General features: G+C 46.1%; 1 protein-coding gene across 1 annotated transcript in view; it reads right to left on the reverse strand.

The window, feature by feature from the left end:
* LOC142803357 (neprilysin-1-like) overlaps positions 1-14,625 on the reverse strand; it is a 111,653-nt gene that overhangs the window by 49,462 nt on the left and 47,566 nt on the right. Inside the window, exons 6-7 of the mRNA XM_075888471.1 lie at positions 4,317-4,476; positions 1,014-1,109 (exon numbers count right to left, since the gene is read on the reverse strand). Coding sequence (XP_075744586.1) covers positions 1,014-1,109; positions 4,317-4,476 — 256 coding nt within the window. The remainder of the gene's footprint in view (positions 1-1,013; positions 1,110-4,316; positions 4,477-14,625) is intronic.

Consider the following 14,625-nt stretch of genomic DNA (forward strand, 5'->3'; position numbering starts at 1 on the left):
AACTGCAATAAACTTTTTGCTACCTAAGAATAGTGTCATGACAGGCCGTCATGACAACATTTTTGAAATAGTTCATTTTTAGAGAAAATAAATTAAACTGTGTAGACGAACCACCTATTGTCGTTGAAAAAAGGCCGTAAATTTCAATTCACACAAAATAAAAAGCTATTTTTTTCACTTCGTTTGCTTACTATGTCGTCCTAAGCCACCAGTTCTTCCGCTGGCTGGGAATAGTACCATGAACAAGTATAGGTTAGTGGGCGTTCTATGCACGACGCACACGATGTCTTCTTTGGCGCTAAGGGATACTAGACAAATTTTACGAGAGGGTACCGCTGCAAGACACCTAAATCAAACGTTAGAGACGCTTTGAGACATTTTCATTGCCATGTTTGAACAATGGCTATGATGATTTCACCGTAAAGCTTGGAAGGTTCCTTGAGCATACACCAAAGAACTAGACAGCGAAGATCATCCTGACTGGCTATTTTATAGGACCCTATATATTACGTGGCCACTTCTCTGATTTCATGATGTCGAATGGGCAGGTCAATCAGTGCCTGGTGCAGTGACATCATATTTTCTGTACTTCACGAACTCAGTCCTAAAGTAGGAGGTCAAAACATTTTGCCTGACCTATGTTGCATGCATATAGGCTGAAGTCTATGCGGCACTGGACGATGTCTAAAAAGAGAATGATTAAGCTTTATCGATCTCAACCATTCTTCAATACGCATACTTCTTTTCATTTTTTTTTCAATTTTCGTTACAGGATAGTACTTAAGCACAGAAACGACACGTGACACTGAGTTTAACATCTTATTCTGCTGGATGTCCTGTCGATGAATCTCATCTCTCCTAAATATGCCTGTGATACACCACATATGATTTTGCTCTACGTTGAATAGAAAAGACAAGCGTTGTAAATATTCCGCGTTTGCTCTCGAAACGGTTTTCCGAAAAAAAAATGTCTTCTGTAACAAGAGCGAAATAACTGCAATATTTGCACCTACTTCCAATGACGAACGGAGACGTGTGTTGGCCCAGATCTTCAATGCGAATGAACTGCTTCTGGGTCACATTGACGGTGGCTTCCTGTATCTCCACTACTACAGAAAAAAGAGAAGGAGGATTAGTGATGTCATTGAGAGCATAAGCAAATTTTGCGCGCCAAAACCAAGAGATGATTTGGAGGCACGCCTTAGTGAAGAGCTCAGCATATTTAAGACACCTGGAGTGGTTTATTGTGCATATAGGTGAAAGGACAGGAGCTTTAAGAATGTCACCATCTCCCAAATGCCACTGCCTGGCTGAAAAGCATGGCTTTCCCGTTACGAGCTGCGTATTGTAAGCAATGCAAAACAGAAGTGGAGCAAACAAAAAATTGACTTCAGTGCTACCAGTTTTCACATCGCATTTCGCTCTTTTTTGTGGAATGAAAAGAAATTTACATCTACGCGTGTAACATCTATACACCTTCTGCATTACTTAAATCACAGTATCTACCAGTTTTCACATCGCATTTCGCTCTTCTTGAAATGAAGAGGAATTTACATCAACGCATGTAACATCTATACATCTTCTGCATTACTTAAACCACAGTATCTGCTGCATGTGCTCGCCTAGAATCATAATTTCCTGGCGAAATTTTTGAGTTCAGAAATGGCAAAATATCTAAAATTCAATGGTGTATGCGACCAGTAGTGGAGCTGAGCTATTTGAAATACTATCGGTATTACCCACGACTAAGTGACTATCAAACTATTGCTGGAAAGTATGAACAATAGATACTTATATTGAGAGCAAACTCGATAGCACTACGGATGGCATAAATGAACCCCGTGAATTCGTGATGACAAAATCACTTTATTGAATATCCGGCGATTGAAAATCTCAGGCCTGGGGCAGCCTAGATGGTCGCTTGAAGCTGTTTCTCCCACGCTGCCTGCAGGGTTCGCTGGATGGGCCAAAGTTTGTTCATTGAAGCATAATATTTGTTCCTGGAGTTCATGAAATATGGTGGAGGAAGAAGGCAGAACTATAGGGTGAGATTGTTGATATTCTGGTGTTTCTGCGTCATATTACTGGATTGAGAGATAATAAGGAGAGCGTGTTTTATTCTAGTGGAAGGCCCTTATATGATATGAAACTGCGCAGCTTCACATTGATGTCAATATTGTGGTTTCGGAACAAATAGATGAATACTTCTGGTTGGTATTTGTACAGATTCACTGAACGCTGTTGAATATAACTTTTTTGTTGGTATATGCTTTCCTTTTCACTCACGTAACATTTTATGTAGCGCGAAATGGCTCACGAATCAAGCGTATCGGGTATTGCTTAAAGTAGGCTAATGCAGAAGTTCTCACCATATTGACTGCCAACAACTGCATCTTAATGGACATCTGATGGTAGAAGTAACGACAGTACTTTACCGACAATTCTTCTTATTTCTTTATGAATTGTTAACTTTTATTAGTAGAATCTATGGTATTTCACTCGATCAATTGATCCGAAGAAACAATAGATGTGATTGATAATCAATTTACCAATAATTTTGACACAATTATCACGCGTCATGTCATGATCGCGCAATCTAGCATGACTAACATCATATGCCATATGTAGCAAGGCGAGTATTAATTACACAAGTGAAAATATTTCGTTGCACTCGCTATATAGCTGCGATGTCTCGATGCACATGACCGACCACACAATGTGTATATAATGCATGTGCAGCATATGCTTGCATACCATCAACAACCGTTGCCTTACTCGATACCCGTGTGCTTAAATTTCAGTGTATGGTTAATAAGTCTATGTGGTCTAATTTTCATAGCCTCCCAATACTGCGCGTCTGAGATAGCGTGGAACACCATCATTTATTATTACAACTGGTGGCTTAGCCGCCAGCTTGCAATGGGTAAAGATGCCTTGTGCCAGCAAAGTGTTTTTAGAAGAGGCTATAGCTGGCTAAATACTGCCTAATGATGACTAGTGGGCGCTAATTCAAGATAGCCTTTTGAAAAGAGCTACTAATGCTACCTCACAGCTAGGTGTAATGGCTCAGCACATGGCATGCTATGCGCTAGGTCATTTCACCCAATCGTGAGGTAGTTCCTTCGAACACTAACGTATGCTGGTTGTTCTCACCTATCAGCTGATGTCGGCTGCCGAAATCCCGCTATCTAAATATAATGCTTGGACGTGTTGGTCCGACATGGCGCGCAAAAAATGGTACATGAAGTACAGTGCAAAAATGGTACATGAAGTGTTGTATCTGCTATGTCATACCAACACGCAAAATCATCGACTGTACCTGCGAATATTTCTAGCGCAATCAGCCCTTTCATTGTTTCTCAGTTCAACCATGCGTCATTATCACCTTGTACGTCAATAATGTTTGCAATGTACGCAAATTCTCTTCTCACGTTGGGCACAAAGAAATTCCTTCACAAGTGTGTTTTTTTGCCCTATTTTTTATGTTGCATCTTCTGCGCTGATTCCATGTACCGCTGTAGCTTAACATTGCCCATTAGTCAGTAGGGTAGCCTATAGTAGTCGGATATTGTGTGTCAAGACTTTGCTATTGTTCAGCACGTCGTTCGCTGTTCAGCAGTTATGTTGATCAAATCTGTTGCGTTATCCAGCACTTGCTAACGTTCATTGTCATATTAGGACTGGCCAGAGCTTGTACATTGCCAGACGTGGTTGATGTTCGCTATAATGGCGTCATTATTGACAGAAATCTCAGTGAATTGGTGAATCCACTTGCAGTGACAATGTTCTACTTTTTATAACTATTGTAGCTCTTCCACACATGTATGCGCAAGCGAACACTAATTATTGCGCTTGAATGTTTGTGCTGGCAATACGTGTAGCTTTAACTTACACCTCACGCTTCAGAGTTTTGGTGATTTGACCGGAAAGCTGATGTAAGGTTCGTAGCTACGCCATATGCATAAAGGCATGTGCTTGCGCCGTAGCAGATGGCTGCAAAACAAAAAGCAAATAACAACCTCGTCTTCGCTGCTTCATTTGCATAATTTTTTCTGCCACAGCGCATGGGAGCTGCGAAACTATTTTTCTCGAGATATTCTCCATCCTCGTAGGAATATATTTCACTGCAATATAAATCCATAATTTATTGAAGCAAATTTCAGGAGTTGCACAAAAAAGGAAGCGACTAAAATATTTTCAACTCAAAACATTGACGAATCAACCCATTCGAAGTGTGAAGTCTTCTTCGCAGTCGCAAGCTTGCTTGTTTCAAACCTGTGCTCAGCAAAAATAAGCAACAAAATCAGCCAACTTACGTTGTACCTCGTAGTCGTAAATTTTCTGAGCGTATTGATGGGATTCTTCAACCTGTAATCCATACATTTGGAGAAGATAGGCGTAGTCTTGCAGTTTGGTCTGTTCACCCACAGCGAGGCTATGGCGCACCCAGTATTCTTGTTCGCTGCTGTATTTCATCTATGCTTAAACAGAAGAAGAAGAATATTTGTCATGCATACATCATTCCCTGTGACGACGAAGAAGGGAACACCACTGTTAAATTTCGCGGTAACATCTAACAAGAAGTGACAGTGATGGTAAAACAAATTTTTAGGTGCGAGGAAAACAAGAACTACCTTTTTCACAAGTTTGTGGTCAGATAACCAACTCAGGCTCAAAACTTACACGCAGTTCTCAACAGCGTCTCTATTTGGGTCTAGGCAACCATGCCACAGGCGTGGCATTGAAAATATCTTACACTGCACCCGACGCATTGTAGAGATATAAAACGGAATGAATAGTGCGAACCTGCTCGTAGGAGAAGATATAGTGTGAGCTCTGTATTTCTACTTCATACACTCCTTAAGGGCCTTCTTCTTGTTGTCGACTTGTTGTGGTGGTGCGCAGCCTTCGGAGGTGCCATGCTCTCCACTTTGTGTCTCATTCTCCATCACGTCGAGGTTGGTGCAATAGCTGCCCCAGCATTGAAGACCAGTATGCATGTCCGGCAATTTAGGTCGCACCTGCCTTGGTTTTTGTCTTTTACATTAACCAAGCAGCCAAAGCTATTTCTTGTCAGAGTTTAAAAATATGCCGACGCTTAATGTGACACCATGACCAAAGGCACGGTTCAAACATTGCAGGAAGTGCCAGTATTATTGCTTTTATGCTTTATTCGGTAATTACCTAATATCAACTATCAGAGTTTGAAGAGGGAAAGCGGGACAAAAGTTAGCACTTATACGCTGTGTATTTGTGAGAGAAACACAGTGTTGGCAGCTTCGGCTATCATATTATATAAAATCGTATTATTTAAAATCACCAAGAGGTTATTTCACGCAGCATTTGCTGTGGATTGATCATGCCCACAGTAAATAATTAAACCATAAAGAGCGGTTCGTATACTTTGGAGATATAAATTTATTTTACCTATAAAGAAAAAGCTTTCTATAAACCACGTTTTATTCCCTAACATTTTAACTACTGAACTTGATTGATGGTGACAACTAAACTTGATTCACGAAATATTTCTTCTCTTCACATAAAAATCCTCCATCTAATATATAGCTATTCTAGAAGACATAGAACAGGTCACTTCTTTGGCGAGTATGAAAACATCAATATTTACTACCTATACAATTACAGTCTTTGACACCACTATTACATAAAAAACATTTATCTACTATCACAGTTATCACCTCCATGAAACTTTATGAATCAAAATACCCACACTCTGGTGCGCAGCCAGAAATTTATTTTAGGGTGGGGGTGGCATTACCTTCATTTTAGAAAAGGTGCCCACTCAAAAATTCAATTTTTTTACTCTTTGTTTCATGACAAAAAAAATTCAGAGAATTGGGGGGGGGGGGGGGGGGGCGTGCCCTGGCTACGCCCCTGCCCACACGATCATCCGCCACCTTGGATGCTTCCTCTTACAAAAACTATGGATACAAATTTTACTGATCTGCTACCGTTACAAAAAATAAACAGGTTATATTTATCACGTGTTAACAAAGTAGGTATCGCCCTATCTCAACTTTGCCGATACCTTATTAACTCTATTGACAATCAAGGCCATATTGTTAGTGTTCGTAGCTAACAATTAGGAAAAACATAAGGGATGAAAATGCAATCACCGCTGTATGTAAATAACATGTTTAGTGTATCTGTGGTACCTATTACGACTTTTGGTTTACATTTCTATAGTTGTTTATCACAGTGTGAGGGGGGTCGTTGTTATTGTTTTTCTCAGCACTACCCAGTGAAACTGAATGCTCTAGAATTTCTAATTTTGTTAGTGTTATGCACTTTTGTCAGCTGTCGCGTTCTGTCCTGCCTTATTCCACCCCTACCTTTTTGTCATCCCTGCCTTATGTGTATGGGGGGTGTAGGACCGTGGTTAGAATTGGTTGCACGGCAGTTAGTTTACTTTTATTTACTTTGAGTTGTAAGCTTGGAGAGGCATGTCAGCCGTTGGCAGGCAGCATTCTTTTAATAGCACTCGGTCAAAGCGTGTCCGACCGGATTTGCCGTGAATGCACAGACACCACGGCGCCAGCATGGTACCCTGTGTAGTATGGTACCCTGTGTAGCACGGCGCCAGCATGGTACCCTGTGCAGCATGGTACCCGTCGCAGCGCGGTGACTCCTCACATCGGTGGAGCTGCGGCTCCGCCGCATGCTGTGGTCACGCGCGTCGTTTCGAGGCAGCGCCTGTCGCAGAAACAAGGAGGTAGGTGACAACCTTTCGTTCCAGTCCGGCTTAGCTCCGCTAGATCTCGGAAGCGGATGGGATGGCGACACGTGAAAGCGTGCTGTGCAGCAGCAGTCGGGTGTCCGGTTGACGAATTGGTGCGTATTGTGACTGTGGCATGTCTACGATTGCTCCCGCGTTGTTTCTTGCAAATGAGCTCGTAAGTGGAACCACGGGTGGTGAGTGAGTGGTTTCCCTTACAGCGCACAGGAAACAGGTGGATTATTGCCCCGTCGTCAAGAAGTTGACGGGTTAGAGGGAAGCTGTTTTATGGCTGCCAAAGTCCAGTATGCGTGTAGCTCTAAGTCTAGATAATTGTGCGCCGCGAAGCTTGCCGATGCTTTTATGACTTTTTCTAGTTTTGTGGAATTTCCATTTTGGTTGTGTTGTGTGCGGAGAGGGCATGAGCCCCCCCGTGAACGAAGGTGGCGTCCTTGTGACGCAGTTTCTGATCGACCAAGTGTACTGTCCCATCAGTGGACAAGCAGGCGACAATTCGCCGAGAGTTGAGTAAGTGCGCAGCAACGCGGAATAAGAAGTGGCCCCGGAGCTCTGCCAAGCATTCTGAACCAGCCTTCAGGTGTTAGGCAACATCGATCGGCTCTGCTGTTTAACGTGGGGTCGCGCTACAGAACCCGGTTCATTTCCAAAATGTTTTCTTTTTTTGTATTGTTGATGATAATAGTAATGTAACTTTTGTACAGTCTGTAAATGCAAATTTTTCTCATACTAAAGCTTCTCTAGCGTTACTGCTTCATATTCAGGCGACCAGCAAGTCAATCGCCGCTATTCGCATAGCGGTGGTATACGTTTCTTCCCCCACTTTGCAATACCACTTCGAGTGATGTGTCTCGCGCGCCAATTGGTGAGAGTTGGTTTCTACAACATCATAGGGAACTTGAATTTTCCGAGGGCTTAGACCTCAGTCAAGCGGATAGTCGCTTTTATTCTCACCTTTTTCATGAAGTGTGTATTGGTGTAAATAAAAAGCATCATTGTTATTACATTGTTATATAATTGTTTTTGTTTTATTATGGTTGTCATTGTCATATAATTATTGTTATTAACGTCATTGAGTATGAGCGTTTTCTCGCGCAATTAATGTACCCGAAAAATGTAATTGAAGCATATCAGTAGCACACCCAATTGATTGCCCTGAGGGCAACGGTCCAACACGCTTCGGTAGAAGCAATATGCTCCCCTCATCACGCTTCACGACAGTGATAGCAAGATGCAGTGATATATAATGTTAGACGAATGGTCACAAAGACGACGTTACGTCATCCCACAGCTACCAAGCTCTGGGGAGCCCTTGCTCAGGCACGCGGCCGCACAATCGACCAAATGCTGCCAAAGACGATAGGTAGGAGGGCACTGCAATAACTCCGCGCGCAGCCAGACATACCGTTATTTTCTTGTGATAGCTACTATATGGTCACTCTAAGTTGGATTTTGCTCTCGGTGTCGGCCGCATCGCCTTCATTCAGGGTATATATATATATATATATATATATATATATATATATATATATATATATATATATATATATATATATATTGAAAAAGGGTTTATTGGTGACTGTTGCGACGGTGGTCCTACGATGAAACTTGATCGAGCTAGAGCAACGGTCAAGCAGATGCCGGTGATGATCAGCACGAGCCGAGCGAGAGAAGTCCAGCACCCAGTACCCAAGCGGTGGCGATGTTGCTTGCCAACTATGCGTTTTCTTCTTCACAATTTGCCCTCGCCAAAAAAGAGCCATCCTGGCGACCTAAGAGTCTGGAGGCAGAAAGCTATGATATGGTTTAAAGCGGCCGACGTGGACGATGTCACGTCCACGCCGGCGCATGTCGTCAGATGGGGAAAGTGGCTCGATGAGAAAATTCACCGGCGAGGTATGCTCCAGAACGCGGTATGGGCCCTCGTACTTTGGAACGAGTTTTGAGGAAATGCTGGGGGTTTGGTAAGGAACAGCCAGCCATAAAAGTGATCCCGGGGAATAGCTGGGGCTGCTTGAAGAGTCGTCGTTGTTTTCTTTCTGGCGCTGTTGTTCTTGTGACGTAAAGGTGCGTGCAAGTTCACGGCACTCTTCCACATTTCGGGCAGCTTCGGACACAGATGGGCATTCGGATGCGTCAGGACGGTATGGAAGGAGAGTGTCGATGGTGTGGGATGGTTCGCGTTCATAAAGAAGAAAGAAAGGTGAAAATCCAGTGGTAGACTGTGCCGAGGTGTTATATGCGAAAGTGATGAATGGAAGAATGCGATCCCAGTTAGTATGATCGCATGTCACATACATGGCGAGCATATCGCCAAGGGTGCGGTTAAATCTTTCCGTGAGCCCGTTAGTCTGCGGGTGGTATGCCGTGGTCTTGCGATGGACAACATGGCATTCAGAAAGCAGAGACGTGACGACTTCTGATAGGAAGGCTCGACCTCGGTCGCCTAGTAGTTCTCGAGGTGCACCATGTCGTAGTATGAAGCGATGAAGGATGAAGGATGCTACGTCCCGCGCAGTGGCACTTGGAAAGGCGGCGGTCTCAGCTTAGCGTGGTAAATGGTCCACAGCGACTATGATCCACCGATTTTCATCTGATGTTGTCGGTAGAGGGCTATAGAGATCAATTTAGATCCGATCAAAAGGTTTGGCAGGGCACGGAAGCGGTTGAAGCGCACTGGACGAGTGGAAAGGCGGTGATTTGCGGCGTTGACAGTCAGGGCAGCCCATAACAAACTTTCGAACGAAATTATACATTCCGCGCCAGTAGAAGCGATGGCGAATTCGTTCCTAAGTTTTGAAAACTCCGGCATGACCACATTGGAGTCGTCGTGAAAGGAGGCGCAGATTTGTGATCGCAAGCTGCGCGGGATAACCAAGAGCCACTTACGACCTTCAGGGGCGTAGTTGCGTCGGTGTAGCAGCCGATCACGAATGGCGAAATGAGCAGCTTGACGTCGGAGAGATCGTGGTACCACAATGGTTGACAATCCAGAGAGACAGTTAAAAAGGGAAGCGATCCACGGGTCCTTGTGTTGTTCACTGGTAAAGGAGTCGAGGTCGAGAGATGCGACGGAGTTGGTACCAGTGGTTCCGCAGGCCGAGTCGGGAGGTAAAGGCGAACGCGACAAAGCGTCGAGGTCAGAATGCTTGCGTCCTCTGCGATAGATGACATGAATGTCGTACTCCTAGATTTGCAGTGCCCACCGAGCTAGGCGGCCAGAAGGATCTTTCAATGTGGCGAGCCAACAAAGTGCATGGTGGTCCGTTACCAGGTCGAATGGGCGACCGTACAAATAAGGGCGGAACTTGCGAAGCGCCGACACTAGCGCCAAGCACTCTTTTTCAGTGACGCTGTAATTGGCCTCAGCTTTAGTAAGTGTGCGATTCGCATAAGCGACGACGTATTCGGAGTAGCCCGGCTTGCGTTGGGCGAAGACGGCGCCTAGACCAACACCACTAGCGTCTGTGTGAACTTCCGTTGCAGCTGTTGGGTCGAAATGCCGAAGAATTAGAGGAGATGTTAGCAGACTACGGAGCGTGGCAAACGCGACGTCGCAGTCAGAAGACCAGGATGAAAGGCCTGCATCACCGCGTAGGAGGTTGGTCAGTGGTGACATGATCGACGCAAAATTTCGCACGAAGCGCCGGAAGTAGGAGCATAGACCGACAAAACTGCGTAATTCTTTCAGTGTAGTAGGTTTCGGGAACTCAGCGACTGCTCGCAGTTTTGCAGGGTCGGGTCGAACACCATGCTTGGACACGATGTGCTCCAAGATGGACAGCTCTCGAAGGGCGAAGCGGCACTTTTTAAGGTTCAGTTGGAGCCCAGCGTTAGTTAAACACGTCAGAACCAGTTGGAGCCGAAGCAGATGTGTAGGAAAATCGGGAGAGAAAACGACAATGTCGTCTAGGTAGCATAGACACACAGACCACTTCAGTCCACGCAGTGTGTTGTCCATGAGTCGTTCAAACGTGGCAGGAGCATTACAAAGCCCAAATGGCATTACGTTAAATTCGTACAGGCCATCTGGTGTAATGAACGCAGTTTTCCGGCGATCAGCTTCTGCCATAGAAACCTGCCAGTATCCAGATCGTAAGTCTAAGGAGGAGAAGCATTCAGCTCCCTGGAGGCTGTCAAGGGCGTCGTCGATGCGCGGTAATGGATAGACGTCTTTCCGCGTCACCTTGTTTAATCGCCTGTAGTCGATGCAAAATCGAATCGATCCATCCTTCTTTCGAACTAGAACGACAGGAGATGCCCAAGGACTGTGCAATGGTTGAATAACGCGACGGCGTAGCATCTCTTCGACCTGGTCGTTGATGACGTGACGTTCTGCAGCAGAGACACGGTACGGTCTTTGACGCAATGGCTGGTGCGAACCGGTGTCAATGTAGTGGTGCACTGCGGATGTCCGACCCAATTGCGGCTGAGAAACGTCGAATGAATTCGCGAAGTGCTGGAGGAGATTAAGAAGCTCGGCGCGTTCATGGGCACTTAAGGTGTCGGCGATGGAACTCGAGAATAGTCACTCGATGAGCATTCCAGTGGGGAAAGGGCATGAAGTTCCGCCGAGGCGCTACTGCACGATTCGTCTGGCATGTTAAGGAATAAAGAGGAATCGAGGTACTCCACTCGACCAAGACATTCGCCGGCAAGTAGCTTAAGCGGTGCAGAAAGGGGGTTGTGGACGAAAATATTGCTTCGGCCCGCAGTGACGTCGAGTGTTGCGAAAGGCAAGGAAACGGCTCTGCGGCTCATGAAAATGTCGGAAGGTGTAAACATTACTGAAGCTTCGTTATGGTCATCGCAGCAAACAGGGACAACGGCAAGAGAGGCTGGCGGAATTTTTGTGTCTTCACGTACGACGAGTTTTGGGGACCGCTCAAGAGTTTCGTGCAAAGGTTCGTCAGACAGGTGCGAAAATTGAACTTCAGCGCGTGCGCAGTCGATGACGGCATGATGATGTGACAGGAAGTCCCACCCGAGGATAACGTCATGTGAGCACATCGAAAGGACGATGAACTCGACAACGTACATAGAGCCTTGGATGAAAATGCGGGCTGTACAGGTCGAGAGGTCGAACTGGGAAGCGATAGTCCAGAGAGCGGCGTGGTCACTTTGCGTAGGGAGCAGCAGAGCTGGGCGGCTATAACAGAAACGGCAGCACCTGTGTCGATGAGGGCAAAGTTAGAAACACCATCGACAGATATGGCCACGACGTTAGCAGGTGAAGTGCGAGGACTTGGGCATTTCGATGACGGCGCAGTTCTTACCTCTGGAACTGCGGCGTTCAGTTTTACCGGTTGGAGTAAGCAGGTCAGAGACGCATTGGTGACAGAGACCTCCTGCGAGGAGACGGCGAGCGGGAAGAGTGAGTCGGAGCTGTGGGCTGGGGTGACTGAGACTCGGGAAGATTAGTGTAGCCATACTGCGGTGAAGGATAGGGAGCAGGTAAGTGCGTGGGCTGCGGGACATATGGTAACGGCCAGGTAGCGTTGTGTTGCGACTGGAAGCGACGACGACAATATCTTGCCACGTGTCCTGGAGTACCGCAGGCGTAGCAGATCGGTCGATTGTCAGCAGTGCGCCAGGAATTGCTGACTCGCGGTGCGGCCCAAGGTGTCGAAAGAGGGGTAGAGTGGGAAGCAGCTGCAGGCATGGGTGGCAAAAGCCGCTTGCGGGGTCTGCTGCGTACCACCTGGGCATAAGTAAGAGGCGCGGCCACGGGCTGCATAGCCGGCGCATGGGGAACAGGCATGGCCACAGGCTGCTGGTGGGCAGCGACGGGAACCGCCTCAGCTACCTCTTCGACAATAACGTCGCGGAGTGGTGAGGGCAGACGAGAGGACGGCGGCTGCTGCGTGAAGGGAATCAACGACAGCTGCCGAGCTACTTCTTCACGAACAAAGTGTTTGATCTTTTGCAGGGTTGTTGAGTAATGAGGAACAGAAGTAAGACTAGATAGTGAGTCAGCGTCTGAGGAAAATGGCCGAGTCAGGGCGCGCTGCTTCCTCAACTCGTCAAAACTTTGACATAAAGTCACAAGTTCCGCGACGGTGGCAGGATTGCGCGCCAGGAGCATCTGAAATGCGCCGTCATTTATTCCTTTGAGGATGTGTTGAATCTTTTCCGACTCGGGCATGGCGTTGTTCAAACGGTTGCAAAGACCAATAATGTCTTCGATGTAACTGGAGAACGATTCTGATGGCTTCTGTGCGCGAGTCCACAAGCGTTGTTCGGCTCTGGACTTGCGGACAGCGGGTCGGCCGAAAACGTCAGAAAACGACGTTTTGAAGATGGACCACGTCGTAATGTCGTTTTTGTGGTTGTTATACCACATTTCGGCCACGTCAGTGAGGTAAAAGATGACGTTTTCAGTTTGTCCGCGTCATCCCACTTGTTATTTGCGCTCACCAGTTCGTAGTTAGCGAACCAGTCTTCCACGTCAGTCACATCAGCTCCGCTGAAGACTGGGCTCTCGCAAACAAAGAACTCCAGGGTTGCTGGGGGATGGAGTGGAAGAGCCAGGTTGCGCGTTGTTGGTAGCCATGATGGGAGGTAGCGTTCGGTTGCGCAGCTCCAGGTTTAGGCGACGGCGAATGGCAGCACCCAGGTTCAGGCGACGGGGAAAGTCAGCACCTTCCACCAATTGAAAAAGGGTTTATTGGCGACTGTTGTGACGGTGGTCCTACGATGAAACTTGATCGAGTTAGAGCAACGGTCAAGCAGATGCCGGTGATGATCAGCACGAGCCGAGCGAGAGAAGCCCAGCACCCAGTACCCAAGCGGTGGCGATGTTGCTTGCCAACTATGCGTTTTCTTCTTCACAATATATATATATATATATATATATATATATATATATATATATATATATATATATATATATATATATATATATATATGAACATGCAAAAAAGACAAAATTCTGAAAAAAAAGCTGTGGTGAGTGGGAGCGAACGTCCAGTATCTTGGTTGTGAATGGGAGGCATTAGCCACTGAGGCACGAAGGAGCGCCTCCTTCAACGTTGTAACGGCAAGTTATTTATATCTACCAGTTACCGCTGGTGATGACTATCTTGGGGGAAATATTGTGTTTTCAACATCACCAGCAAGATGGCTCCTTGTTGGCGTGCCGCCAGACCATCACGACAGGGTGGAGCGCGCTCTCATGTCCCACCCCTACTTTGGCTCGTGAAGAGGGGGAGGGTGCGCGTGCACACGCCTATGCCTCGGTGGGGAAAATATGGGACACTTTGGTCTTTCACCAGTACGATTTTGTTGTGGTATCAGGCGCACGAAGGCCACTGCACTCGCTACGCAGTCTGCAAAATAACAACTGATACGCTTATTCGCGTTCATCAGTATACCTGTGAGTAGGTTTTCTGCGTCATCTTTGCATGAGAAACGCAATACGCGTTTCGATATGCTTGGCATTTTCACGTGATCTTCCAGTTTGTTGCTATCGAGTCTCTTGCTTCGTCTTCGTGGCAAAGCTGTGACTTCTTTTGTGTCTTTCGTAGGCATTTGCAGTACGGCGAAAAGCGCTGCTACTTAACAGCTAACGTCTGCATCATTCCCACTGCATTTTATAGAATATCCCAAATAAAATTGCTCTGCCATCATACCGAAATGAAATGAGTTTCCTACGTTTCAGATGAGCAATATACGGATTTTTATAGATGTATATGCATGCGTATAGGCACCCGGCAATGCAGTTTGGCGAGATATTATGGTAGCGCCAGAACACACAGCCTAACGGGAGGCGCAGCAAAACCGCGTCTTTCAATGCGTAGCCTAGTGAGTATAGGCAGCAAAACCGAACTTGCACGTGCATATCATTTTCTTTTTTAGTTGAGAGCAAGGGGGTC

This window comes from Rhipicephalus microplus, chromosome 3 (genome assembly GCF_043290135.1).
Source record: "Rhipicephalus microplus isolate Deutch F79 chromosome 3, USDA_Rmic, whole genome shotgun sequence".
In the NCBI taxonomy this organism is placed as follows: Eukaryota; Metazoa; Arthropoda; class Arachnida; order Ixodida; family Ixodidae; genus Rhipicephalus; species Rhipicephalus microplus.